The sequence below is a fragment of the Puma concolor genome, chromosome E2, assembly GCF_028749965.1.
Source record: "Puma concolor isolate L17-30 chromosome E2, mPumCon1.1.hap2, whole genome shotgun sequence".
Lineage (NCBI taxonomy): Eukaryota > Metazoa > Chordata > Mammalia > Carnivora > Felidae > Puma > Puma concolor.
This window is the reverse complement of record NC_141681.1, coordinates 5,650,865-5,678,529: the sequence shown is the minus strand read 5'-3', so window position 1 is coordinate 5,678,529 and position 27,665 is coordinate 5,650,865. Positions and strand designations below refer to the sequence as shown.

The following is a 27,665-nucleotide window of genomic DNA, read 5'->3' as shown; positions in this document are numbered from 1 at the left end:
TTTTAATTTTCCTCCAACTTTTAGGATCTGTATTTTCTTCTCTCTGACTGATAAAAGTGAGAAATTCTCAGGATTCCCTTACTCTGTTGCCTCACTGGTAAGGGAGGCTGTGAGCCTTGAAGGCAGGCCTGGGCCGAATGATCTTGGAGACACTTTCAAGAACCAATAAGCTGTATCTCGTCACCTCGCGAACCTGACTCCAGCCACGCCAGTGACCCTGTCTCAGCTGGCCACCTCCATGCTGGTTCCCAGGCTCTCCTTCCCGCTCTGAATGCGCCCCCCATCATACTCATCCTCAGAAACTCAGCTCCAGCCTGCATTTACCCCAAGCCACCGAGAAGCCACCATAGCCCCCCACCCCTAGCTGCACCTGTCACACCCAGACCCACTGACCACACATTCCACACGTACCACCTAGTGCCTTGTGGAGTCGCTTGTATGCGTTTTATATGCAGCCAGGCTCTGAGTTCTTTGAAGGTGGGGATTATATTTTATATTTCTTGTTCCCACAGTGTCCTGACCTGCATCACAATCAGTCTTCAGTTGTTATTGAATGATGGAATTTAATAGCATTTAGGATTAATAGCCTCCCATCTTCTCTCATAGAAATTCACTTCCACATCAAGACCCCATCTCTGATCCTGTAGTAGGATATTCTTTTTCGCAGGAATGTGTCCTTAACGCCCCCCACCCCATGTCTGGGTCTTACTCCCACCTTACCCTACTGAAATTAAGTGGGGATTATTTCCCTTTTTTTTTTTTAACTTTATTTATTTTGAGAGAGAGGGAGAGAGAATGAGCAGGGGAGGAGCAGAGAGAGAGAGGGAGACACAGAATCCAAAACAGGCTCCAGGCTCCAGGCTCCAAGCTGTCAGCACAGAGCCAGACACAGGGCTCAGACTCATGAACCGTGAGATCATGACCCAAGCTCAGATCGAGAGTCAGACACCTAACCGACTAAGCTACCCAGGTGCCCCTCTGGGGATTATTTTGAACTCCACATGGCTACCTTTCCTTATCACTGCTATCTAGCACAAAGTCTCATGCATAGTAAGTGCTCAATAAATGTTTGGTAAATGAAATAACCCCCATATGGCCTTCCTGACACCCCGTGTTCCAACCCCCTTCTCGTAGATTTTCACTGGCACGCTTAGGATAATATTTATCTCATCGTACCTTGATTCTTGTTTATATCTAGAAGATAAATGCACTAAAACATCACATCCGAGCAGAGTTACCTGAACCTAGTAAGACATTGTATGAATGTTTCAGTGGCATCAACCTGAATGTCACACGTTTACCATCTTGGGTCTAAAGAGGGTGATTTTTCCAAGTACGCAATGAGTGCTGTTGGCGGTTTATTTACTGTAACTCATCAGTAACATCGGAAAACATACACTGCTCCTGGATATGTTTTATTTGATTTTGGTGTCCCTCCACCTGAAATCTATCACTTACGTCATCCCAACTACATATTTCTAAGAGGCAGTGTTTATTTCCCTTGTTGCTTCCCCACCCTGCCAGCTTTGTCGGCAGCCAGTAAATCTGGGGAAATGGGCTCAGCCTTCTCCTTACCCAGAAGACCCCAGCCGGGAATAAAAACACAGCAGGTGACAGCCAAGAACATGAATGTTCGCATTAGCACCGAGGAGCAAGGTGAACGGAGGCCTAAGGACGAACACAAGTCAAATGGACTCTCGCTCTCTGTGGGAAGATGGAAGAAAGGCACTCAGCGTCTGCGGTGGGAAGAAGGCACAATTTACGAGGAAATGTATGTGGTTCCTGTTGGATTTATGGACTGCCTATCCCCCGTGTTATGTGGCCAGAGTGGATAAATCAAACTCCAGACAGACAGCAACTCGTTCTGCTTCAGATAATGTTTTCACCAATCTGTTTGCAATATTTATAGACCAGGTGCCAGGTGCAGCTAACCTGGAGAAGAATGTGTGGTCCCTGATCAGGTGCCATATTGTTAGGAGTCTTGCAATGCTCAGCTTGGGACAAGTCGATGAATAAATAAATAAATGAATCACATTATATCTTTGGTGTCAGTCTCATGTTAATATTTCTCATTAATAATACCTTCCATGTTAGACCACAAAGGTATTTTTTTGAAGGTCTTTTTAAAATTTATTTCAACTTGTTTTTGAGAGAGAGAGAGACAGAGAGAGACAGAGCATGAACAGGGGAGGGGCAGAGAGAGAGGAAGACACATAATCCGAAGCAGGCTCCAGGCTCTGTCAGCACAGAGCCCGACGTGGGGCTCGAACCCACGAACCGTGAGATCATGACCTGAGCTGAAGTCAGACACTTAACCACCCAACTGAGCCACCCAAGTACCCCAATGTTAGACAACTAAGGGATTTATTGAAAAATACTGCTTACAGATTTCCTTGACTCCTGTAGCCCATTGATAAGCTAGAGCCTGCTCTCACTGGCTCAGAATAACCGATTGTGTCCACAGTAGTCTCTCCTTCCCTGCTGGGAGATGTTCCAAGTCTCCTAGTGGACGCCTCAAGCCACAGATGGTGCTGAATCCTACGTAGAGTATGTGCTTTCCTGTCCATACCTGTGATAAAGTTTAACCTATAAATTAGGCACAGGAAGAGATCAACAACAATAAAGCTCTCAACAAGACAGGATCCCTGACCTCCTGGAGCTCCAACGGGCAGAGTTAAGACAGCCAATAAACAAACAATCAATAAACAAGAATATGACAGACTGTGATTAAGTGCTGGGGGAAAACTGGATTCGTTATTTATTGTTGCATAACAAATTACCCCAGAACATAATGACTTCCAATCACAGATATTTATTATCTCATGATGTCTGTGCTCGGGAGTCTGGACGTGTCTCAGCTGTGTCCTCTACCTGGGGGGCTCTCACAAAGCTGCAATCCGCACGTTTGCCCCGAATCTGCAGCACCATAAGAAGGTGTGACTGGGAAGGATCCATTTCCAAGTTTGTGCAGTGGTTCTCAGCAGCATCCAGTACTTTTTGACTATTCCCGGAGGCCGCACTCTGTTTCTTGCCATCCCTTTAAAAGACTCTCCAGAAGATTCTACTGCATGGTAACCGGAGCCATCTGGTGAGCACTTTATGCCAGCCTCTGTGCTTGGCACTGTATGTTAACACTCTGGAAGTGGTATCATTCTCCCCATTTTACAGGTGAGGAAACTGAGCAAAAGCAAGTTAAGACACTCGACTGGATTGCTCAGCTGCTAACTGGTGCGGTCAGTTCCTAAGTGCTTGGCAGTTAGGTCCCTGCCTTCTTGGCGTTTCAGTGCAGTGAAGGGTGAGCAGCGGCCAATGGGCAGGAATGAGAGTGGAGACTGGTGGAAACTCCCAAGATGGCGGCCCGACCGCGAGGGGCACTGTGGCGCTGCATCCAGTCGCCAGCTCGTGGCTTTTGTCCAAAGCTTTCCCTGGACCATGACCGTGAGTGAGCTGAGAGCGAGCTCTTGGCACAGCTGGGCCATGCACGAAAGTGCTCTATATCTTTTGTCAAAGATTCTGGGTTTCCCAGATCTGTGGATTGGATTCCACCTCCTTCAGAAGAAGTTCAGAATGCACTACCACAAGAAAGTCATGTTATCGATGGAGTCGAGCTCCACACTCAAGCTCAAAGACCAAAAGTTTTGCAAGGGCATCAAGCATCCGACGAAGGGAAGGATTTTTGAGACCCGTACTACCTACCCATTACATCAAGTCAATAAAAGTGAAAGAAAAAGAAAGAGAGGTAGAAATGTCAACATCGAGAGAAAGCGGGATGCCATGGGAAGAAATCCAGTTGGGACAAAGGGTAAAGAGAAATGTGGGGATGTGTTCAAGGCAACGCAGGAGAATGACAGGGTGCCGTGTGGGTTAATGGCAAAGCCTTTCTCCATGTATCTTTTATCTGTTGATTTCCCCCTCAGCTACCATTATGCTTGTTATTAGCGATAAATGTTCCGTTAAATGCATAGTCGTATGCATGTCGCCCTAAAACATCAAAGGTCTGGTGATTGATTATGTGCCATATTTAATGACATGGCTTGATTCTTGTTTTTTCCGAAATGAAATGTTTGGTTTTTAAAATAGTGTGATGTGTGAACCTGGCCTGTGTCTGTGGAGATACGCCCAAGGTTTTTTTCTTGTAGACATAACATCTTCCTTTTGTTCTTGGGAATATCTATTCACTGGTAGCTAGTTGACATCCAGGGGAAGATAACAAGTGCAGGACTGCAGAATGCAAACCAAGAGAGCAGCCTGACTCTCTTAGATATGTCGTACAGATCAAATAGCTGAAAATAAAATCAGAGAAGCCAATTTAATGTTCCCGGTTTTGACACAGTACATTTCTTGGTCAAAATAAAATCCTATCTCCTTGAGCTGGAGCTCCCCAAAGTATAAGCCATTGCCCGAGAATAAATGACTCTGGTTTGGAAATGCCACCGATATGCTCAGACCTTTGAGATATAATTTAGTTCAGGGCAACAGTAATATATCATCATTAACAATAATGAAAGTAAATCGCCCACCTTGTTTGCTGCGTACTAGCTAGGTGGTGGGGTCAAAAGCATGGTCCTTGCCCTTGAAAACTTTGTCATCCACTTAGGGAGATAGTAAATGGCCATTCAGAATAAAACCAAACGGGAAACATAGCCTTCATATTAGGGTAGGCTAAGCTCCTCGGTGAACTTCCCTTAAAGCTAAAGAATGCTTGGGGAGCCTGGGTGGCTGAGTCCGATGAGCATCAGACTTTGGCTCACGTCATGATCTCCCAGTTAGTGAGCTTGAGCCCCACATCGGGCTCTGCTTGGTATTCTCTCCCTCCCTCCATCTCTGCCCCTCCCCCACTTGCATATGTGTGCACTGTCTCTTAAAAAATAAATAAATAGAAACTAGAAAAGCTAAAGAGTGCTTTGTTTTTGGAGATCCAGGCCTCTTCCTTTCTGGTAAACGGAAAATGTGGAGGATTACGTGGGAGGTTTGGGGGCTGCACCAGGGTCACTTCTGCGCGTGTTCCATTGGCCAGGATCAGTCCCCCTAGTTCATCTAGCTGGATGCCCTGGAATCAAAAGAACAAGGATTTGGTGAACCGGCAGCATTGGCTTACCACAGGTCCCTTTGGGTGCAGGCCACCGAAACCGATGCTGGCTGGCTATGGGGTCGAAAAGACTTCTCCTGAGCAAACCCTGGAGTGTGTTCCAGAATCTAGGGAGAAGTCAGAGCCAGAAGGCTGTATGATCCCAGATCTCAGCAGTGCAGCTCCTGTCCTTCCGGGTAGAGCAGCACCTTCAGCCTAACTCAGGCTGAAAGGCTCTTTCTTTCTTTCTTTCTTTCTTTCTTTCTTTCTTTCTTTCTTTCTTTCTTCTTAAATTTATTTGTTTGAGAGAGAGAGAAAGCATGAACAGAGGAGAGACAGAGAGAATAGGGGGGATGGAGAGAATCCCAAGCAGGTTCCATGCTGTCAGCGCAGAGCCTGATGAGGGGCTCAGACTCACAGACCATGAGATTGTGACCTGAGCTGAAACCAAGAATTGGACGCTTAACTGACTGGGCTACCTAGGTGCCCCCTGAAAGGCTCTTTCTACTGGAGTTGACCACACTGGTGTCCCCAGTGAGCCCTAAAAGAGCCGGGAGACATAAACACAAGCATCAGGTGAGATCCTTGTCCTGAGAGACAGCAGCTTGGTCTTGAGAGGACAGTGAGGCTTCCCTCCCCCGTGTTCAGTTCACCCCCCAAGAGAAGGAACAGCTGGACCGCTGAAGGTCCCCCAGAGGCAGGGTGCCTTCCTCATGGGCAGAGAGGAGTACCGTGGTGGAAGGGTCCTCCCAAGACATTCAAGAAGGCAAAATCCTTCTCCTGAGCCTGGGAGTAACGTGGAGAGAGGAAAGTGAAGGAGGCAAACATTGACACGCGGCCACGGGGACCTCTTTCTCTGCATCGGCCGTCCTTCCTGGCGAATGGGGCAGCTGTGGGCTGCTTAGGAGTCTCTTCCAGCAGAGGAGCAAGGGCGAGTGATGGCCGAGAAGTACAGAAATGAGCTCACGTATGTGTATTTCACTTAAGAGTTACCACAGGAGCTAGGGATTTATGGAAGGCTTCCTGGAGAAGGCTCAGCTGGCGTGGGAGGGACGTCAGAGCTGAGTGGATACTATTTGTGTAAGAGCCAAGGGATTCAGGTGCCACTATCTTCTCAGTCTTTGCGCTTTCAAAGGAGGTTGCTTCGTTATTGTTAATGTTGTCATTTGCAAAAACAGTAATGTTTATCACAGAAGAAAAAACACATCCCCAAATACTGATAGCCCAGTAGACTTGTTATCTTAAGAGTTGCTTTTAAAGAAGAAAACTGGGGGGGGGGGGGGGGGTTGGTGGCACTTGGGGGACTCAGTTGGTTAAGCATCTGACTTCAGATCAGGACACCATCTCATGGTTTGTGAGTTCAAACCCTGCATCGGGCTCTGCGCTGACAGTGTGGAGCCTGCTTGGGATTTCCTCTCCCACTCTCTCTTCCCTTCCCCCCCCCACTTGTGCTCGCTCTCTCTCTCTCTCTCTCAAAAGAAATAAATAAACTTAAAAAATTTTTTTAAAAAGAAAACTTGGGAACAACTGGATGGGTGACCATCCTGTAAGGAAGGGTTGCATGAATGATAGTAGCTGTCTACAAGAATAGACAGATCAATAATCACTAAGGGTGGGAGTGATAGGGCATGACAGCTTGCACAGCTGTGTCATTGGTATTATTTGTTTAAATATGTGTGCATATAGGGTTGCCTGGGTGGCTCTGTCGGTTGAGCAACCGACTTCAGCTCAGGTCATGATCTCGCATTTCGTGGGTTCGAGCCCCACGTCAGGCTCTGTGCTGACGGCTCAGAACCTGAGCCTGCTTCTGTTTCTGTGTCTCCCTCTCTCTCTGCCCCTCCCCTGCTCACACTCTGCCTCTCTCTCTCAAAAATAAATAAATGTTAAAAATTTTTTTTAAAATATGTGTGAATATAAAGTGCGTGTGTGCCCACACGCATGCATGTGTGTGATGTGGGGGGAAAGGAGACCACAGACCAGTAATGACAGTCACCTCTCGGCGGTGGGGTTGGGGAGGGGTGGAGGAGAGCCCTCACTTTCCACTCCAGAAACGACTGTATTGTTTCCAGTTTCCTTACAGTAACTGGATATTCCTCCAAAAATAAAAACACGTTTTAAAAGTAGCCTTGAATTTGCCAGAAAATTGAGACTTTGGGAACATCACATCCCAAGCCTTGCAATTTATCTCCTTAATTGTCTAATTGATTTCCTACTGGGTTGGTCAATCTATTTCTCATTGCAGTCATAAACTTTTATTTACTTCAGGAGACAGGAATTGGCTGGTTCACTTTTTTTCCATCATTTATAAAATTTGTTAGATTACAAGAGAGTTAAAGCCAGTGTGTCCATCCCTTTGAACTGTCATGAGAATTTGTACATGTCTGTGCTCAGCCATGACTCCATTTTCTCGCAGTTCTACAGAATATGCCTGCCCTTGACCCTGAACTTCTCTAGAACTATGCCTGCCCTTGACCCGGAACTTCTCTCAGTTCCTTGAAGAAAGGGACTCTATTTTCCCATCCCTGTATCCCCAGCACAATATTTAAAAATGTTTTAATGTTTATTTATTTTTGAGACAGAGAGACACAGAGCATGAACGGGGGAGGGGCAGAGGGAGAGAGGGAGACACAGAATCCGAAGCAGGCTCCAGGCCACGAGCCCACGCGGGGCTCGAACTCACAAACCATGAGATCATGACCTGAGCTGAAGTCGGACGCTCAACCAACTGAGTCACCCAGGCACCCCTCCCCAGCACAATATTTAGACTAGAAGTTTAATAACTTCCAGTTAAATGGACACAAAGACTAATGAAGGAAAAAATTAGAATAACTGTCTCTTGTCCAAAAAAAAAAAAAAAAAAGTTTCTGTGGAGGGAAAAATGTTAAAAGGAAAAATAATGTATTCAAGAAATGATTGCAGTGCCGTTATGAACAGCCTATTGTGATCCCCTAGCATGATACAATATCGCTCACACTTTCTTGCAAATAACCAGATAATTGATCACAGTGTTAGTTGCAGTATTAGTCAAAACTCCCTTGTTGCTACTCATGGAACATTTAATTTAGATGTCTTAGGGAAAGGAGAAATTTATTAGCTGATAGAACTCACAAAATATGAGGGGAAAATTCTGGCTTCAAGGATGATTATTAAATGACTCGAGTAAGGCTGAAGAAACTCCATCTCTGTGGTATCTCAGCTCTTTGGTATCTTCTCCCTCGGGCTGACTTTCTCTGTGTGGTTGCAACAGATTTATGTCCCACCCCCTCCCAGGAAACAGAAAGAGGACTTCTTTTACCTAAGAGCGCTAAAGGAAGTAGGTGCTACAATTGCATTTCAGTCCTAGTGGCCTAACTTGGGTTATGCGCGCATCGCAAGATCATGGGAGCGGGAGACCCCCCGATTGTCCAGGCCCGAGCCACACGACCATCCCTAGATCACGGCTAGAGTCAGCCCTACCTGAACTCCACCTGTGCAGAGAGTGAGGAAGAGGGGATGCCCCCAAGAAGAATCATAGCATAGGTCCGAGGGTAAGAGGAAATGGACACTGGGAAGCCAAAGCAGCACGCAGCCGCTACCATTGTTGTGCGTGTCCATAGTAACCCACGCCGTATGTTGGAGCCGGGCAACGCTGTGAGGAATTCACAGCCCTGTTAGATAGTAGCCATCACAGAACCACGCTCGGCTCCCACTTTGCTTCAAGCAGCAAAATCAGCTGTTGTTTAGGGACAAACCATGCCCGGGATCATACATGTTTTGGTAGCACTGATAGGAAAATTGATTAGATCTTCTAGGCAAGCAGCAGTGAATTACGAATACAGGTGCCCCTTGAACAACACCGGTCTGTACTGTGTGGATAATATGTGGATTTCTCTCATTCAGTACAATACAATTCTATACATGCGTTTTCTCTTCCTTATGATTTTCTTTTGTCTAGCTGGCTTTCTTGTAAGAATACAGTGTATAATATATATCTAACGTACAAAACCTGAGTTAATTTATTGTTTATGTTATCAGCAAGGCTTGCAGTCAACAGGAGGCTCTTAGCAGTTCACTTCTGGGGAGTCAAAAGTTATACGTAGATTTTCAGCAGCATGAGGGTTCAGCACCCCTAACCCATGCATCGTTCAAGGGTTAACTATGAAGAGCCTTAAAATGTTTATACTCTGACTCAGTGTTTATACTCTGACTCAGTGATTCAAAAAAAAATAGTCAAAATATATCAAAAGCTTCTTGAGTAAAGATGTTCGTTGTAGGGGCCCTTGGGTGGCTCAGTCGGTTAAGTGTCCAACTCTTGAGTTTGGCTCAGGTCATGATCTCACAGTTCATCAGTTAAAGCCCAGCATCGGGCTCTGTGCTGACAGTGCAGAGCCTGCTTAGGATTCTTTCTCTCCCTCTCTCTGCCCCTCCCCTGTTCATGTTCTCTCTCTCTCTCTCTCTCTCTCTCTCTCTCTCTCTCAAAATAAATAAAACTGAAAAAAATATTTTTAACAAAGGTGTTCATTGCAGTGTAATTTGAAATTGTCAGAAATGTTTACAGACTAGAAATAACCTAAAGTCCTAATGATAGAAGATGATGAAGTAAATTATATATTATGCATATCATTATATTTTATGCAGCCCTTAAAATGATGTCAAGGAATGATACTGGTAAGTGATATTATGTGGGGAAAAGGACTAAGTTTGCCACAATCTCGTCAATATTCAAAAATACTCAAATGTCTTATTTTTATGGCGCAGTGCTTCCAAAATCATGCAACATTTTATTAGAAAAGTAAAAATGTTGTGCAAGTAATTAGACCTGGCGAGTGGCTACTGTTTGCCCAGAGACGCTCAGGAAAGATTTTGAAAATGGGCCAATTGATTGGCTTCATATGGTCCAAGGTGCAGAACTTATGGCAAATAGTAAGCCCAGTCCAACCTGTGGGTGATGATAAGGAGAAAGTCACTTACATGAAGCTGACGACTTCCCAGCTTCCAGCTAGAGTGGAGACGGAGCTGATCTGGGCACAAGCAGAATCCCCTGGATCTGGATTTGGTGTCAAAGTCTGTGTGCACTCAGCAGTTAGAGAACTGTGAGGACTTCCACTCTCCTGGAGCTCACTTCACAATATACACATGTATCAAATCATCATAAGTATACCTCAAACTTACACAATGTTATATGTCAACCGTATTTCAGTAAAGATGGGTGGGCGGAGGGGAACATTGTGAATAATCCTGTCCAAGGAGTGTATTAGCACCCCACTCGTTCTCTCAAATCTAAGAATTTAGAGCTTTCCAAACCATACAACAGAACTCCTACTCCTTAAGTTAGTAGCTCAGAGGCTCTTAGTTAAGAAGCAACCAATTAAAGATGCCCTAGGGAGCCAGCGCCTTTTAAAAATACTGGAAAGTTTTGGGGACAGCTAGCATTGAGTTATTAAAATACACATTGTAAACTTCGGGCTTTAGAAGGAAATTCTAGATCCCTGCTGTGTTTTCGGTTTTTGCTTCCCACGGTGTTTCTTAATTCTTAGTTCGTATAAGCAATTGCCTTTGCAGCCATTGTACTGACAGGACTATTGATGCCTGGCAGGACCTTTTGTTTTTGTTATTGACGCTGATGCAACTTGAACTCTGTGAGTAATTAAGCAAACACTCCAAAATGGTTTAAGCAAATAAGGAAAATTAATGCCGTAATTAGCTAAAAAGTCCACAGGCAAGACTGGCTCCGGGCCTGCCACGATGAAGTGATCTAATACAATCACTGGGAAACATTTCTTTTCTTCCAGGGTTCAAGTCTGGTTCTATCAGTAGCTCGGCTTCTTTCTCAGATGGACTTCCCCACCCCACCCAGCTGTGGTCCTGAGGTAGCTTGTCTAGCTCCAGGCTAAAGGCTTCCAGACTCATTACCACAGAGACACAAAGCTTCTGTCTCCCAAATGTCAAACACAGGTCCTGAGCTCGGACGAGTCACCGTGTGCCCTTGGGAGGGCATACGCTTGGTTGCTAGTTCCAATCCGGGCTCATCCCAAAAGTTGGCCAGGTGGACGGTGGGGAAAGGCAACCCAACCCCAACCACATGGGCAAAGAAGAAGTGATGGGCAGGTCCGCTGAGGAAATGTGGGGTGCTGCCTTACCAGAAGAATGGCGTGCTCTTGACCCAGGCAAGCAAATCCATCCCAGAGGCAATTTAAAGGCAGGGACTGGCGTTTCCCAACCACTGCCCCCCTCATCTTGGGGTCAGGGCCACTTGGTTAGCTGTTCTGTTTAAACATGGTAGCAGAGGGGTGCCTGGGTGGCTCAGTCGGTTAAGCGTCCGACTTCGGCTCAGGTCACGATCTCGCGGTCCGTGAGTTCAAGCCCCGCGTCGGGCTCTGTGCTGACGGCTCAGAGCCTGGAGCCTGTTTCAGATTCTGTGTCTCCCTCTCTCTGACCCTCCCCCATTCATGCTCTGTCTCTCTCTGTCTCAAAAATAAATAAACGTTAAAAAAAATTAAAAAAAAAAACATTCAATATTCAAATGAAAGCTTATGTGCATTCAGGGAGGCCATGGTACAATATTGTACAATATTGCTTGTGTTGCATTCATCAGATCATGGATTAAAATGCATTTTCCAAACTTAACGGAGCGTGAAAGACAAAAATGCCTACAAATGACACAAAAGAAAGGCAGTGCAAGTGACTCTACTCAACTCAGTTGGGATTTTTTTTCACCTGTAAAATGGGAACCTTAAATGCGCCTTAACACACTTGCTGGAAAGATTAAGTACAAAACCCAGTACCCAATGCCTGGCTATCAGGTCGTTCAGTCACTCTGAGTTCCGAGGGCCTCTGTCTTAGCCCGAGTCCCCTCATCGAACTTAGCCTCCTTTCCAGATCAGCTGGATGAGGCCACGATGAAATTAGATACACAGGTGTAAACATCAAACATGCATTGCATACCCAAAGCCCAGAAATGAAACAGTGTGGAATATATCAAACGTCCCTTTAGATAAGGACAGAACGTAGATTCCACCCCCACGACCATGTCCAGTCTGTGAATCAGGACTGTCTTGTATTAGAGAGATTCCAAAGGTATGGTTATACGAATGGGTGAGATCTGTGGGTGTAAGGGGGAGGCCGAGGAAGGACACGGGGCAGCCCAAACCTTACGACATCTTGTCTGTGCTTTTCCTCTATAGACTCTGGAAAACCCCAAGTATGAACTGATCATCGAGGCTCAAGACATGGCCGGACTGGATGTCGGATTAACAGGCACGGCCACAGCCACCATCATGATCGATGACAAGAACGATCACCCCCCAAAGTTCACCAAGAAAGAGGTAAGCGTCTGCGGCCCCAGCGCCCCTGCAGGTCGCGGCCATGGTGGCCGATCCGGGTTAATCCCATGCACCACCTGCAGCCCCCGGGGCTGGCTTCCAGTTTGCAAAATCGAAACGCTGCTTTGTGGGAGAGGGGGTGCCGTTTCGCCGGAACGTTTTCTCCTATTTGTATCTTCTGTGCGCGTGTGATGCTGAGAAGCGCTTTGTGAGAAGGAAGGCACTGAATCTCGTTAAAGTCTTGCAAGAAAAGAGCTTCTAATGCCAAAGCGCCATCTTCATGGTTTTATCGGTGTTATTTCGCGCTGAGTTAGGAGAGGCCTGCTGTGATTTTAGCATAACAATAAGTTTTTTTTTTTTTCAGCAAGTACAGATTGAGAGGCCAGACGGAACAGCAGCAATAAGGTAGAGCAGATTTTCTTGGCAAAAACGAGGTGGCCCAGGAGCTTGTAAATAACAGCCGAGTTGGCTTGTCCAGGAGAGTCGCTATTTACTCTCACTCCTTGTGCTTTTATGATTATGGATCATGGCTGCCGGTCCCCCTTTATTCCAGCGAAGCAGTGTTTGGGGGCAGGCTGAGTACACAGAATCACATTCGGTTGCCGAGTTTGTATCCAAACTAGGAAGTTATTCGCACCATGGCTCTGACGGAAATGGGCAAATGTCATGGCCCCTTTGGGGGTCAGGGTCAGCAGCCAAAGATTCGACCCCCCCCCCCCCACTTGCTGACCCAGAGCATCGAATCGGTAAAGACAGCCCTTGCCATTGGCAATGGGGCCTCCAACCTTCCTCCATTGCCTCGTTGGACTGCGTGAGGTTGGTTTCATTAACCACTTTTTGCCAGTAAGAGAGCTTCCTTTCAGCTCATAGAGTCTAGATAACTGCTCCAAGGTCATGGGCACAGGAAGTGACAGAAATGGGATGCAGAATAGGTCCCAGTGAGTCATACAACTGCTCCGTGATGTGTGGTTGATGTTTCCACCCTCCCTGCCATTCAGAAAAAAGGCCCATGTCTGGATTTGCGGTTAACTCACCCCTCTGTCCAGAGTCCCAGGGCCACCCCAGATGGCTCAGGAGAGGGGGCGCTCCGGCTCCCCAGCCCCCTGTCCCCAGACACACATCACTCGTTCGGGGTGGAAATCTCCCCTTCTCCCGGTGGGGGGGTCTGGCCGCTCAGGAATCCAACGTCAACATGCCAGTGGCCAAAGCAGCTGATGTGGCTTCATTCTACCGCTTTCCATGACATGTGCCTATGACTGCTCAAACAGATTGCTCAGTATTCCCGGGGTGCCCAAACTGGTATCCCCCCCAAAAAACTTGTTTCACGGGTTCCACCATTGTGGGGCAGGGGAAGACTTCGGGGTCAACTAGATGTGGGAAACACGGAGTTGAAGAGAAAGAAGGATTTCTTTTACTGCAGCACTTTGAGGTACCTTGAAAATGCTTTGTGTTTCTCTAAGAGGAGCAGAGTCTGTAGGGTTTTCCAGACCTTTCTGGCCCCAGGAATAACTGTTCCTGGGTGACCTCATTATGTCTCACTGAGCTGGTGTCCCATGGAATATTCACTGGGGATACTGGTTTATCTGCAGAATTTCTATTTCCGAAAAAGTCCTAAAGGCATGTTTTAATATTCAATAGAGACAGGAATGAAAATAACAATTGGATAATCCCAGTCTAAAGTAAGAAGGTCTATCAATGTTGCCAAGCGTGTGAGACTAATTAGTTATCTCAGCGTAACCCTGAACGTAACACCCGTCACAAACTAAATGCCTTGAGTGAGAGATGTGCATTGTTGTCGATACCGCTGAATTCAAGGAAAACCTGAACGTAATTCTTAAGTCGAGTAGGAGACCCTGAATAGCCTCATGGAAAACGGATTCACCTGTGGATGTCGGCAAACGCACAGAACTTCTCTTTCAACGGACATTGGACAATAAGCTTGAGATGCCCACAGGGCGAAAGTGATGTCTCAACTCATACAAAAATAAAAGGGATGAAATGAGAGGGACCAGTAGCCAGCGGGTACATGAAACTCTCCCTCTAGGACATCAGATGTCCCACAGGAGCCTTTGTCCAATGTTGGACAAATGAAATTCACAGTCAAATCTGCTAATGTGTTCCTGCATGCATTTGGGATGACAGAATGGCCAGAGACCGTATAACACAGAGGGGAAGAGGTGGGTTCTGGAACCAGAACTGGATTCAAGTCCCGCCGAGGATACAAATCTGTCAACCACCTATGTCCTCGTTTCTTCACCTGTTGCTGGGGTGGACGGCGGAGCCTATCTCAGTAGGTTCTTGTGACTGTTACGTGAGCCCGTGATGGAGAGCATTGAGATAGTGCGGGTCACCCACAGTTCTCTAGAGTGTCGGCAATGAGAAGAGTGGTAACAAGGCAGGTGGTGGTGAGGACAGTGCTGGGATAAAAGCCGTGAGGAAGGAAATGGTGGTGGGCAAGAGGAGGATATCATGGCGACGATGTTTCTAAAATGTAAAAGGTTGGGGTGCCTGGGTGGCTCCGTCAGTTAAGCAGCCACCTCTTGATTTCAGCTCGGGTCATGCCAGTCCATGAGTTCAAGCCCCCTGTCGGGTTCTGCACTGGCAGTAGTCCCAGGCCAATGTGGTGACACCGTGGCATCACCAGTTTCCGGATTCCTCTTATCTTTCTTCTCTACCTTCGCCAAGGCTGCCTCACAATACAATAGGGTCACTGCAGCACCAGCCATCATGTCCACATACCAGGAAGAAAGAAACGGGAAGTGAGAAGGGCTAAGAAGGACTTGCTACCTAAGTAAAAATCACCCCCAGAAAGCAACTTGGGCTCGTATGTCCTTAGCCTTCCTTATCTGTAAAGGAGCCCAAGAAATAACTCCATCTGTAGGTGGCATGTTCCAGTCTTGGACAATATAGAGATTGTTACTGAGAGAAGGAAATACTTTAAAGGTTTTTTTAGAAAGCCAATTCTAGGGCACCTGGGTGGCTCAGTCAGTTGAGCTTTGGACACTTGATTTCAGCTCAGGTCATGATTTCAGGGTTCATGAGTTCAAACCCCGAGTCGGACACCATCCTGACAGTGCAGATCCTGTTTGGGATTCTCCCTCTCTCTCTCCCTCTCTCTCTCCCTCTCTCTCTCTCCCTTTCTCTCCGCCCCTCCCCCACTTGTGCTGTCTCTCAAAATAAATAAATAAACTTTTAAAAATATTTTAAAAAGAATCATATGTTATCTTTTTTGACGTTGACATGGCAGTTCAAATCACAAGACATTTAAGTCTTCACCCAGGTGCTCCCTGGGTGATTCCCTCCTCTTCGTTCATTGGTTTCTCAAACAATTAAGGAGCTACTTTATTTCTTGGGTTAGAAGTGTACTTTTGCCTCTTAATCAACTGTCTGATGCAGAATGATGTTAGGATCACATCTATTTATTTCATTCCTTTGCCACTCCTGCTTCACATTCCATTAAGTATTTTTAATAACTTTTTTGAGATAGAAGTCCATACTGTAAAGCTCACCCTTTTAAAATGTATAATCATTGGCTTTTAGTAGACTCACAAAGTTTTGCAGCCATCACCACTATCTAATTCTAGAACATTCCATCACCCCAAAGAAACCCCATGCCCATTAGCAGTCACTCCCCATCCCCATGACCCCTAACAACTACAAATCTTCCTTGAATTGCTATGGACTCACTCATACTGGAAATTTCGTATAAATGAAGCCATGCAGTATGTACCCTTTTGTGACTTGCTTCATTGACTCACCATGTTTTCAAGCTTCCTCCGTGTTGTAGCATGTATCAGGACTTCGTTCCTTTTTATGGCTGAATAATACTCCATTCTATGAATTTACAACATTTTGTTTATCCATTCATCCACTGATGGACATTTGGGCTGCTTTGATTTTTTTGGCTATTGTGAATAATGCTGCTATGCACATTCATGTACAATACACTAAGTTTTTATCTGAATTTTCTCTCAATTCCCTAATAGTTAGAAAGAAAAAGAAGTTACCTATAATATTGTTCCAAATTGGGAGACTATAATTGCTTACCTGTTTTATTGAAACATTCCAAAATGTCTTTCTAAATTGCAGTTAAGGGGCGCTTGGGTGGCTCAGTGGGTTAAGCATCTAACTCTTGGTTTCGGTGGAGGTCATGATCTTGCGGTTTGTGAGTTCAAGCCCCACATCGGGTTCCATGCTGACAGTGTGGAGCCTGCTTGGGATTCTCTCTCTGCCTCTCTCTCTCTCTCTCCCTCTGCCCTTCCCCAGTTCACTCTCTCTGTCTCTCTCTCAAAAATAAATAAATTTTTTAAAAAAATAAATAGGGGCGCCTGGGTGGCTCAGTCAGTTAAGCATCTGAGTTCGGCTCAGGTCATGATCTCACGGTTGGTGAGTTCGAGCCCCATGTCAGGCTCTGTACTGACAGCTCAGAGCCTGGAGCGTGCTTCAGATTCTGTGTCTCCCTCTCTCTCTGCCCCTCCCCTACTCGTGCTCTGTCTCTCTCTGCCTCTCAAAAATAAAGAAATGTAATAAGAAAAAAAATCAAAAATAAATAAATAAATTACTATTAATACAGCTTATTCAATTTTACGGACTTCTTTTTTAAAAAGCATGTAACTTTTGTACAAAAAAGTACACAAATACTGAGTGATTTCATTCATTACAAGTCAAACACGAAACCCGTATCAAGAAATAGAGCATGATTAGCAATTCAGAAACTTCCTAAAACCCTTCTCAGTCGCCTGCCTAAACGTATATTGCTTAATCCCACATACTTGGAAGTTTCCTTGTTATTTCCTTTTATTGACATCTAGCTTAATTCCACTCTGGTGGGAGAACACACTGATATGATTATAGTCCTTTGCTATTTAGTGAGACTTGTTTTGCAACCCAGCATGTGATCAGATTTGATAAACGGCCCATGTGTACTTGAAAACAATGTGAAATCTACAGTTGTTTGAGTTATTAGTTGTTTACAGTTATTTTTGTTCAAATCTTCTATATATGTTGTCTGTTCATCTTTTTATTCTGTAAGTTCCTGAAAGAATACAATATCTATTATTGTAGATATATCTATTTCTCCTGTTGCATCAAATTTTTCTTTGAGTATTTGAAGCTGTGTTATTAAGCGCATACAAATTTAAAATTGTTATATCTTCCTGATGTTTTGATCTTTTATTATTACAAAACTTACTCTCTACCTCTGGAAATGCTTTTTGCTTTAACATTTACCTCCTCTGGTAGTAAAATAACTACTGTAGCCTTCTTAAGGTTAGTGTCATCATGCTATGGTTTTTTCCATCCTTTCTTCTCTCAAGTTTTCTCTAATCTATGTTAAAGTGTGTTTCTTTTTTTTTTTAATTTTTTTTTCAACGTTTATTTATTTTTGGGACAGAGAGAGACAGAGCATGAACGGGGGAGGGGCAGAGAGAGAGGGAGACACAGAATCGGAAACAGGCTCCAGGCTCCGAGCCATCAGCCCAGAGCCTGACGCGGGGCTCGAACTCACGGACCGCGAGATCGTGACCTGGCTGAAGTCGGACGCTTAACCGACTGCGCCACCCAGGCGCCCCATAAAGTGTGTTTCTTATAAGCAATGTATATTTGGGTTTTGATTTTTTTTTCCACTTCTGGTAATCCCAGTCTTTTTACTTGGATCAGTTTTTCCATTTACATGTAATGCAAAGACCATATATTTGAGCTTAAATCTACCAATTCTAATACTTATTTTCTGTCTGAGTACCTTCCTATAGTTATTTTTTCTCATTTCTCACCTCTTTATTAGTTAATCCATTATTTTTGTCGTTTAATATTCTACTATAAATTAATTATTACACTTAATTTTCATATTCTTGTACTAGTTTCTGAGAAGTTGAAATATACACCCTCGATTTACAGAGTCTAATGTGAATTAGCATTTTTACCACTTATGGATTCTTCAAGGACTTTAGGGCAAGTAAATTCCCTTTACCCCACTCCTATATTTTAAGATATTGTTGTCATGTTTTAATACTACATGTTTTACATTTTACAAAAATATTATTTTATTTAATAAGCATTTATTCACCCTTTATATTATTACCTATTCCTTCATGTTTCTTTGCTTCCACATGGGATAATTTTCCTTCTGATTAAAGAATTCCTTTGTATTTTAAAAATAGTGCAGGTGTGCTCGCTTCAGCAGCACATATACTAAAATTGGAACGATACAGAGAAGATTAGCAAGGCCCCTGCGCAAGGATGACATGCAAATTCGTGAAGCGTTCAATATTTTTATGGAAACCAATTTGACAATAAATTTCATATATTGAAAAAATAAATAAATAAAAATAAAATAAAATAAAAATAGTGCAGGTATGATGGTGATAAATTTTCTCATTTATCATTATCATCTTTCTTGCCTGAATTTTTGATGTATAGTTTCACTGGGCACAGAATCTCAGTTGATAGTCATTTTCGTGCAACACTTTCAAGGTGTCATTTCATTGACTTCATTAACATGTCAGTTAACATTTATTGAAAGGCCAGCTGTCAGTATTCCTTTCTTCTCCATTGACAGAAATGTGGCCCTTCCTCTGGTTGCTTTTAATAACATTTCTTTGCTTTTACTTTTCCAGTTTTATCATGGCATAATGAGGTGTCATTTAATTTGTTTTTATCATACTTGTTCCTTGTTCATAACTCTTCAAATATTTCTTTTGACCCATTTTCTCTTTTTCTTAGACTCTAACTATACATATATATTAACTTTCTATGCTTCTATTTTCCCTCATTCTTTTCCAGTTCACAAATTCTCTCTTCTGCTATGTCTAATCTTTTATATCCATCTATTAAGTTCTTAATTCCATTTATTGTACTTTATTTTTTTAAGTTTATTTGCTTATTTTTTGACAGAGAGAAAGAGTACAAGTAGGGGAGGAGCAAAGAGAGAGAGGGAGAGAATCCCAAGAAGGCTCTGTGCTGTCAGCATAGAGGCAGCACGGGGCTCGAACTCACAAACTGTGAGATCATGACCTGAGCTGAAATCCAGAGTTGGACGCTTAACTGACTGAGCCACCCAGGCACCCCCAATTATTGTACTTTAGATATAAGTTCCATGAATTTATTTTGTAGATTAAAATTCTCTGCTTCAGTTTTGCATTTTATCTATTTTTTAAATATATAATACAGAGTTACTTTAAATTCAATGTCTGTTAACTCCAGTATCTCGATCCCTTCTAAATCTATTTCTATTTTCAGTATTTTTCACTTGCTTTTTTGGTCATGTGTTATGGTCCCTTGGCCTGCCTAGAATTTTTTTTTAACTCTGAATAACGCATGTGACAATTTTTTAAAGGCAATTTTGGACTCTGGCTGATGTTGTATTCTACCAGAAAGGATTTACTTTTACTTTCTAAACCAGTAAGAGTAGAAAAAATAACTTTAAATAAGTCCGGGATTGAGTTGGTTTATTGGGGAGTTTCAGTCTTTTATGAGGGCTAATCTACTTCCTGATTTCTTCTTGGTCTTCTGGGGTCCTGACTGCAAGTCTGGTATGTTTACAGAGGCTCTTCTTCCTCAGATCCCTAGCCTCGTGTCCCTGTGCCATTACAATTTAGAAAATGCCTTCAGGGGAAAAGCTGATAGGATATTGGCCTCCCCTCACTGAGCTCGCTTCCCTCTCTGCACGATCCTGGACTCTCAATTTTGACTGCCTTGGGAGTTCCCCAGTGCTTTCACACAGGTGGAGTTTTTTTTGGGGGTGTTAAATACACATTCTCAAGTCATTCTAGATTTGAGGGTTGGTCTGGAAGAACTTTGCTCGGATTACCATCCACAAAGATCAGTCTTTTAATCTGAAGTATCAGGGAAAAGCAGTAGTTATGTGTGTGGAATTCACTGTGGCACAAAACATCCTAACATCTTCATTAAAAATATGGATTGGGGGCCCTGGGTGGCTCAGTGGGTTGAGCGTCCGACTTCAGCTCAGGTCATGATCTCACAGTTTGTGAGTTCGAGCCCCGCGTCGGGCTCTGGGCTGACAGCTCGGAGCCTGGAGCCTTCTTCAGATTCTGTGTCTCCCTCTCTCTCGACTCTTCCTCCGCTCATGCTCTTTCTCTCTCTCCTTCAAAAATAAATAAATATTTTTAAAAATACAGATGTTTTGGGGCGCCTGGGTGGCGCAGTCGGTTAAGCGTCCGACTTCAGCCAGGTCACGATCTCGCGGTCCGGGAGTTCGAGCCCCGCGTCAGGCTCTGGGCTGATGGCTCAGAGCCTGGAGCCTGTTTCCGATTCTGTGTCTCCCTCTCTCTCTGCCCCTCCCCCGTTCATGCTCTGTCTCTCTCTGTCCCAAAAATAAATAAACGTTGAAAAAAAAAAATTTAAAAAAAAAAAAAAATACAGATGTTTTGAAGGGGCACCTGGGTCAGTTAAGTGTCCGACTCTTGATTTCAGTTCAGGTCATGATCTCACTGTCATGAAAGCGAGCCGCCTGTCGGGCTCCGTGCTGCGTATGGAACCTGCTTGAGATTCTCTCTCTCCCTCTCTGCTTCTCTCTTCTCTCTCTCTCTCTCTCTCTCTCAAAAAAAAAAATGGATTGAAAAACTATAATGAAATAGTTTGTCAGGGCACTCATCCTCCCATTCTATTTGCTTCGCAATCAACTCATTGTAGTGAGAAGGTTAAATAACTTTTGTGTCTCTTCCTTGATATTCGGAATCAAGAAGTGACTCGAACGGCAAGAGACTTGAACTAACCGCATGATCCGTGGCCGGGTTTACTCTCTGATCCCCCCGCTCTTGAACTGACGTGACTCTCTGGAGTCTCCTTCATTCTTTTGGATCTTCTCCTTCGTTTTTGGTTGTTTGGTGGTTAAGAAATGCCTTTGTGTGCCTTCTTTCACCGAAAGTCTATTTAAAGTGAGTGTATTTAGGGACACCTGGTGGCTCCATTGGTTAAGCGTCCAACTCCGGCTCAGGTCATGATCTCGCGTTTCGTGAGTTCAAACCCCATGTCAGGCTCCATGCTGACAGTACAGAGCCTGCTCGGGATACTCTCTCTCTTTCTCTCTCTGCCACCCTCTCACCGCCTGAGCTTGCTTGTTCTCTCTCTCTCTCTCTCTCAAAAATAAATAAATGAATGAACTTTTAAAAAAAAATCAAGTGAATATATTTATCTACTCCTCCAGTCTTCCATGCACCATAGTTGAGTGCTCTCAATCAGTCTCTCCTCCCATAAGAGTATACTTCCCTTAGGAGAGCCCTTTAAAATCAGATGTGCCTGTGTCTTAACACGGACCACATAATTATACATTCTGCTTGCTCAAAAGAGATTAATCCAGAAAGCCAACCACATATTGCTTAGAAGATCAAACCCATTTCAATTATCTGACTCAAATAACTTTTCTGGAAGGTGGAGTCCAAGGCATTTTAACATCCCGCTAAATCTTTAAAGATGATTAAATGTTATTCCAAATAGCCCGTCTTCCCTCTTCCCATGAAGCTCTTTATAGCCATCGTGGTGAACTACATGAGCCTTTTTTCTGTGACGCCGGGAAATCACATATCTGACAGTTTTCCAAGCCATCTGAAGTTTTAAATAACACCAAACATACACTATTGGGATGTTCATCCCCTGCTTTGTGCAGGGCGATGGGGGTGGGGCGGGAATCCCAACCTGTCGGGAAATGGAATATTTGGAGAAAACAGAACAGTGTAACTTCAGTGCACGGGTACCACCAATTCCCAGCTGTACAAACAGTAACATCACTTCCGATGACATCAGTTCCTGGTCCATCGCTGTCTGGGCCAACACCTTGTCCAAGGACTCCAGAGGCCATCTACTGCGAATTGCTTTTCCAACTTCCCATCACATAATTAACGAGGGGTTACCTGCAGAACAGCCAATACCCAGCATCCCCCATGTATCTTCACTTGGAAAAGGTGAGTTCACTGCTTTCTTCCCCTGCACCAAGGTCATAGAAAAACATGAAATCATCCACTGAATCTCCCAGTGTTCCAATGTCACAAGTTCTGGAAACAGCAGGTCTACAGCTGGATTTCTTGACTAAAAGAGAGTGAAGGGAAACATTTGTACAAGTGGAAGCATGCTCTATAAATAGAAACCATCATCCAAACAGGATAGTCCAGCTAAGGAAAAGGGTGCTGTGTGCTTTCCTGAATTGAATTGTTCACGGACAGCAGGGTGAGGAATCTCGCGTTGTCGAAAATGCCCATGCCGATTCAAAACTGTGTGAGTGATGTCAAAACATCTGGACTTTTTAAAGTGAAACAATGTAATCTGCCCTGTGGCTGGTTCTTCAAGTCTCTTGTAGAGGTAGACCAGACAGCCAGATGATTTATTGCGTTAATCACTCTTTCATAATTATATTCATGATGTGTTGATCCCCACCATCCCTGTGCGAACCTCTGTGCAAATTCCATGCTTCTGCTAACCCTCTGGTTATGCTCCGAGGGTCAGCGCAACTCAGTGGCAATAAAAGCAATTTTTTACTACAGCTGGCGGAGTCTCACCACGGGGCCACTGCAGAGCACAGTGGCCTCCGAAGACTTCATCCATCTGCTTCTATTCAAATGCAACATCTCACACGAAGAGCAACAAACACAAAGCTATAAAACATACATTTTGTAACTCTAAGAATACGACATTACTACACCTCCATACGTGGCTTGCAGAATGAGAACTTAACTGTTCAAAAACAGAAAGCCCAGGGCCGCAAAAATGGCACGTGGTGGAGAAATGAACTATCCACGCCCCCACGGCACATGGCAGCCGTTTTGTTCTGGACAGAGTCAGAAATAAGATCGTTGGGTCTTATGCGTGGGTGGTTTTAAATACCATCCACCCGGTCACAGCCTCCTCTCCTCTCAGGCCACACGGAAGCCCTATTTCTTCCCCCAAAACGTCACGCTTTGGCATATGCCTCCGCACCGCCGCACATTCTGTTCCCGTCTCCCTGGAATGCCTTGCTCCTCTGTATCTGGAAGACTCCCAGTCTATCCTTCAACACCCAAATTATGAATCCCCCAGGAAGGCTGCTGCTTCCTCCTTCTTGTTCCCACAGACACGTGGCATATCCTGAGGCGTGGTGTTATCACGTCACCTCGTCCTCGTGCACTCATACAATATCTCCGTAATACCGTCTAAACGCTTTGGTGTTTTGGCTGGACGTCATTTTCATCATTGCCTAGAGGACAAAGCGTAGGGGCGACATCAAATGTGTAATTAGAGACGAGCTTACACTTCATACAGCAGATACCTATTTCAGTCTCTTGTTTCTATCTCAGCTTCTAATATGCCATTAAACATTCTTCTGTTCCATATCGTATAGTGTTATATGTATGCTAGTCTATGCTGTCATGTATTATCCCGTATGTATTCTATTCCCATATGTGCACATCCTATCTGTACACATTTTATCCCTAACGTAATAGGTAATATCGACCTTCCAATGTGCCATATAATTAGATGACTTACTTGCTTTTGGCATTCTCCCCAAATGAGAATATAAACTCCACAAGAGAGGACATTTGTCTCTTCTGTTCTCTGTTCCGGCCCCAGCACCCAGGCTGGCATGGAGTATATGACCAAATAAGAGGTGAATGAGGGGACAAATTATAAATGGTCGGCAGCAAGCAGCAGAGGCCATCAAAAAATTAAAAAGTCATGTTGTTGAGGGGACCTTGGAAATAATCCCACCCAGCCCCCTGGTTTTGGAGATAAGGGACACCGCTCAAGGCCAATAGCAGATCCCAGGCCCGTCTGGCTGTGGCACACGTGGCTGTTACCAGTGAAAAAGTCAGGGCCCTACGGTGACACAGAAGTCACGAGCAATCCTGAGGTGTATCGTTTTACCGTGGTTCACTGAGAGCCAAGAGGGTTGGAGTTAAATTCCTTCCCAGAAGTGAATAAATGAATCTACATAGACTGGAGGGCACCCTGAAGGTTCTTCTCTACCCATCAAGGAAAGAGAGAGAGAGAGAGGGAGACAGGGAAGGCCGGGGAGGAAGAGAAAGGCAAGCCCGGTGTTAGTAAATAATGCCTAAGGGAATCATTAGAGTGGGGACAGGCTCACCTTATTCTGTGAACTTACAAACAAGAAGGAGAGAAAATATCCCACAACTCCAGACTGGCGTATGGGCTCATTGTTCGAAGTGGGACTAGACGAAATGATCCAGAATTGATTTTCATATAGTCACTTCTTTCCAAACTATAACTGTTTCTGTTATAGACTGAATAGCCATTTTCCCCCTATTGGAAGCATTGTATTTTGCTGTCAGCCTGCTCACATCTAAGAAGATAGGGATTTATGCGAAGGATCTTCTTCAGCCTGTACTACCTGAATGTGCCTAGGCTTGCATATTACACACCATAGCCTTATATGGTTGCTTTTCAAAGTGCATTGATTGATTGATTGATTCATTCATTCATTCATTCATTCATTCACCAGCACATCCATCAGGCATGAGTTCCATGCTTCCTCTTTGCCAGGCAGTATATTAGGCTGAGATACAGTGCAGTCAGCACAACATCGTCCCTGACCTTGTGATGTTATGGTCTAGATGGGGACAGCGAGTCAGAAAATAGCTTTGGATGGCCCTTAGTGACAAGATGGAATGGGGTGAAATCACCACAGAGGGGGACAATGTGGGCACCTACCGTGACGTTCAGGGAGGTCCTCTCAGAGAAGGCAACATTTACGATCACTGTGTTAGTGTCCGGGGGCTGTGTGGCTTGAACAATAGACAGTTATCCTCTCACAGTTCTGGAAGCCAGAGTCCAAGATCAAGGTGTCTGCAGGGTGGTTCCTTCTGAGGGAGAGTCTGTTCATGCCTGTCTCTCAGCTTTGGTGGTTTGCTGACAATCTATGTTGTTTATAGGCCCAGAGATTTATCACCTGATCTCTGCCCTCATCCACACATAGCCTTCTCCCTGTGTGCACATCTGTGTCTAAATTTACCCCCTTTGTGAGGACTCGTCGCCCGCTCTAATACCCCATTCTAACTTGGTCACCTCTGTGAAGACCCTGTTCCCAAGTAAGGTCACATTCTAAGATACTGCCGGTTGTGACTCTACCGTATCTTTTTTGGGAGACAGAAATCAACCCAGAACAGTGAGATGCAGGGGTGGGGATGCAGAGGGTCCCTGTGAAGCCCGCAGTTCTGGGAAGAGCGTGTCTTGTTTGCGGAAGTGAGAGCCGTGCAGTGTGGCTGGAGCAGCATGAGGCAGGACAGAGACTAGACAGGATGACAAGGGCCAGATCAAGACTGAGAACCCTAAGAATATTGTTCCACAGGCACATCGCTGGTCAGGAGACTGCTGGGGAGGATGTCTCCAGTCACACATGACCCCCCCCCCTTCCTAGATCCTCAGGTAGGGGACAAGTACCAACCCAGGGACCCGCATTGTTAGGCGCTGACATAGTTGTCCATACTCCATGAATGTGCTGCCTAGACATTCCAGTGCAGAGACTGTGACAGTCACCCTGGCACAGATGAGAAAGCTCAGGCTGAGCGAGATGATTCCTTCCCAGGGTCACGGGAGAACTAGGTACTGAAATTCCAAGCTTTGCATCTCCTTTTTCCTTGCAAACTCGAAGAGATGTCTTTCTTTGTTGGAGCAGGCTTCCCATCAGCAACAGCAAATGCGCAGTGAGTTCTTATCAAAGGCAAGGCTGATCATTCCATCAAGTTGTGCCTGTCTAACACCCCTTGGACCCGAGCTTTCATCCTCTGTCATTAAATGAGCATCCGGAAGCCAGTGCACACACCTGGAAGTGCTTGTTCTGTGCCACGCAGGATCCAAGAGCTCTACCTACGCACCGTCGTTCATTCCTTCTGCCAGCCCCAAGATGGGTACTGTAATTACCACACCCACTTCATGGGTGTGGAGACTGAGGCTCTGAGAGCTGGAGAACTTGCCCAGAGTCTACGTCTATGCTCTCAACCCCACCCTAAGCTGCTTCTGTGCTGTAAACGGGTTAACAGCCTGCCATGTGGTGCCAGGAGACCCAGTCCTCAGAGCACTTCTGCCCGATTCCGCCTAGATGTTCTGTTTCTATTCCATGGTCTTGCCCTTAGGGTCTGCTCTCTGGGACGCCTTACCAGGGCCATTCAGGGAGTGTCCATCTGGTTTTTCTCATTGCACCTGTGCCCCAGGGCCTTGCCAAAGAACAGTGCGTATAACCTCCGGTCTCAGCGCTGCTTGAACTTTTCGAACGTCACCTCACTTCCTCACCTGCCTCTCCATTCACATCAGGACAATGTTTGGGGAGGCGCCTGGCTGGCTCAGTCAGAATGTGACTCTTGATCTCAAGGTCATGAGTTCGAGCCCAGTGTTGGATGTAGAGCTCACTAAAATAAAAATAATAATAATACAGCACACACACAAACACACACACAGACACACACACACAGAATTCTCTCCTGGGCTCACCACGGTAAGTCTAAGCTGCCCCTTCCCCTCTGGTTCCTTCAAATTAAAAAAAAAAAAAAAAAAAAAAAAAAAAAAAGGAGAGTTTTCTAATAGCCAACCAATTTGAACAGCAGGCCTGTACCTTTACTTTGCTAGGTCCAGGGGCAAATCTAATAATTACCTCTTATGAGCGCACAAAAAATGGTATCATCCATAAAACCACCCTTTTTAAGCTAAGAGTTACTATGTGTTGAACCGTAAAGCAGTGTTCTAAAGGCCGTAGGGATCATGAATCATTTCTCGCAATAGCCTTATGACTTAAGGACTCCCATTACCCCCATTTTATAGATGAGGAAACTGAGGCACAGGAAAGTCAAGAAACATGCCTGACGTTACAGCATGGTGGGGCAGGGATGCCACCGTGGGTTGGCTGGTTACAGAGCCCAGCTCTCAGCCTCTATGCTGTACCCACTTTCTGAGTTTCTGCACGCGGTTCTGGCTCTATGGGATTCAGAAATAAAAGAAGCCAGGCCCCCGACAAGCCATCCTTCTATTAGAGACCTCACCAACAAGGCCAAGTGCTCTCTGTTGACCCCAGCAACATTCCTGGAAAGATGTCGGGAGTTCCAGTTTGTATACACGCGTGTGCGCATCTGACTTGAAATCTTCCTGCATTGCTGTCGATAGCTTATAATGGTGCACCGATTATTAAATCCCACGACTGAAATCCAGGTTTGGCTCACTGGAGATTTCAGGGAAAGGCCTATAAAGCAAGAAAAACTTGGGTCCATTAATGAGGGTCATTTTTATCCTAGTCTGTCATCTCTGATAACAATGTTTAAATCTTTTAAATTTATTACTGTCGTTACCGCCGTTCCGTAGTCATT

At 44.9% G+C, this 27,665-nt stretch overlaps 1 protein-coding gene and 1 non-coding gene across 2 annotated transcripts in view; both read left to right on the top strand.

The window, feature by feature from the left end:
- CDH13 (cadherin 13) overlaps positions 1 to 27,665 on the top strand; it is a 1,039,261-nt gene that overhangs the window by 878,001 nt on the left and 133,595 nt on the right. Inside the window, exon 8 of the mRNA XM_086688815.1 lies at positions 12,232 to 12,372. Within this exon, the coding sequence (XP_086544941.1) occupies positions 12,232 to 12,372 (141 nt within the window). The remainder of the gene's footprint in view (positions 1 to 12,231; positions 12,373 to 27,665) is intronic.
- Positions 18,535 to 18,641, top strand: LOC112857597 (U6 spliceosomal RNA). The gene has a single exon (XR_003223327.1). It is a non-coding gene; the product is annotated as a U6 spliceosomal RNA (small nuclear RNA).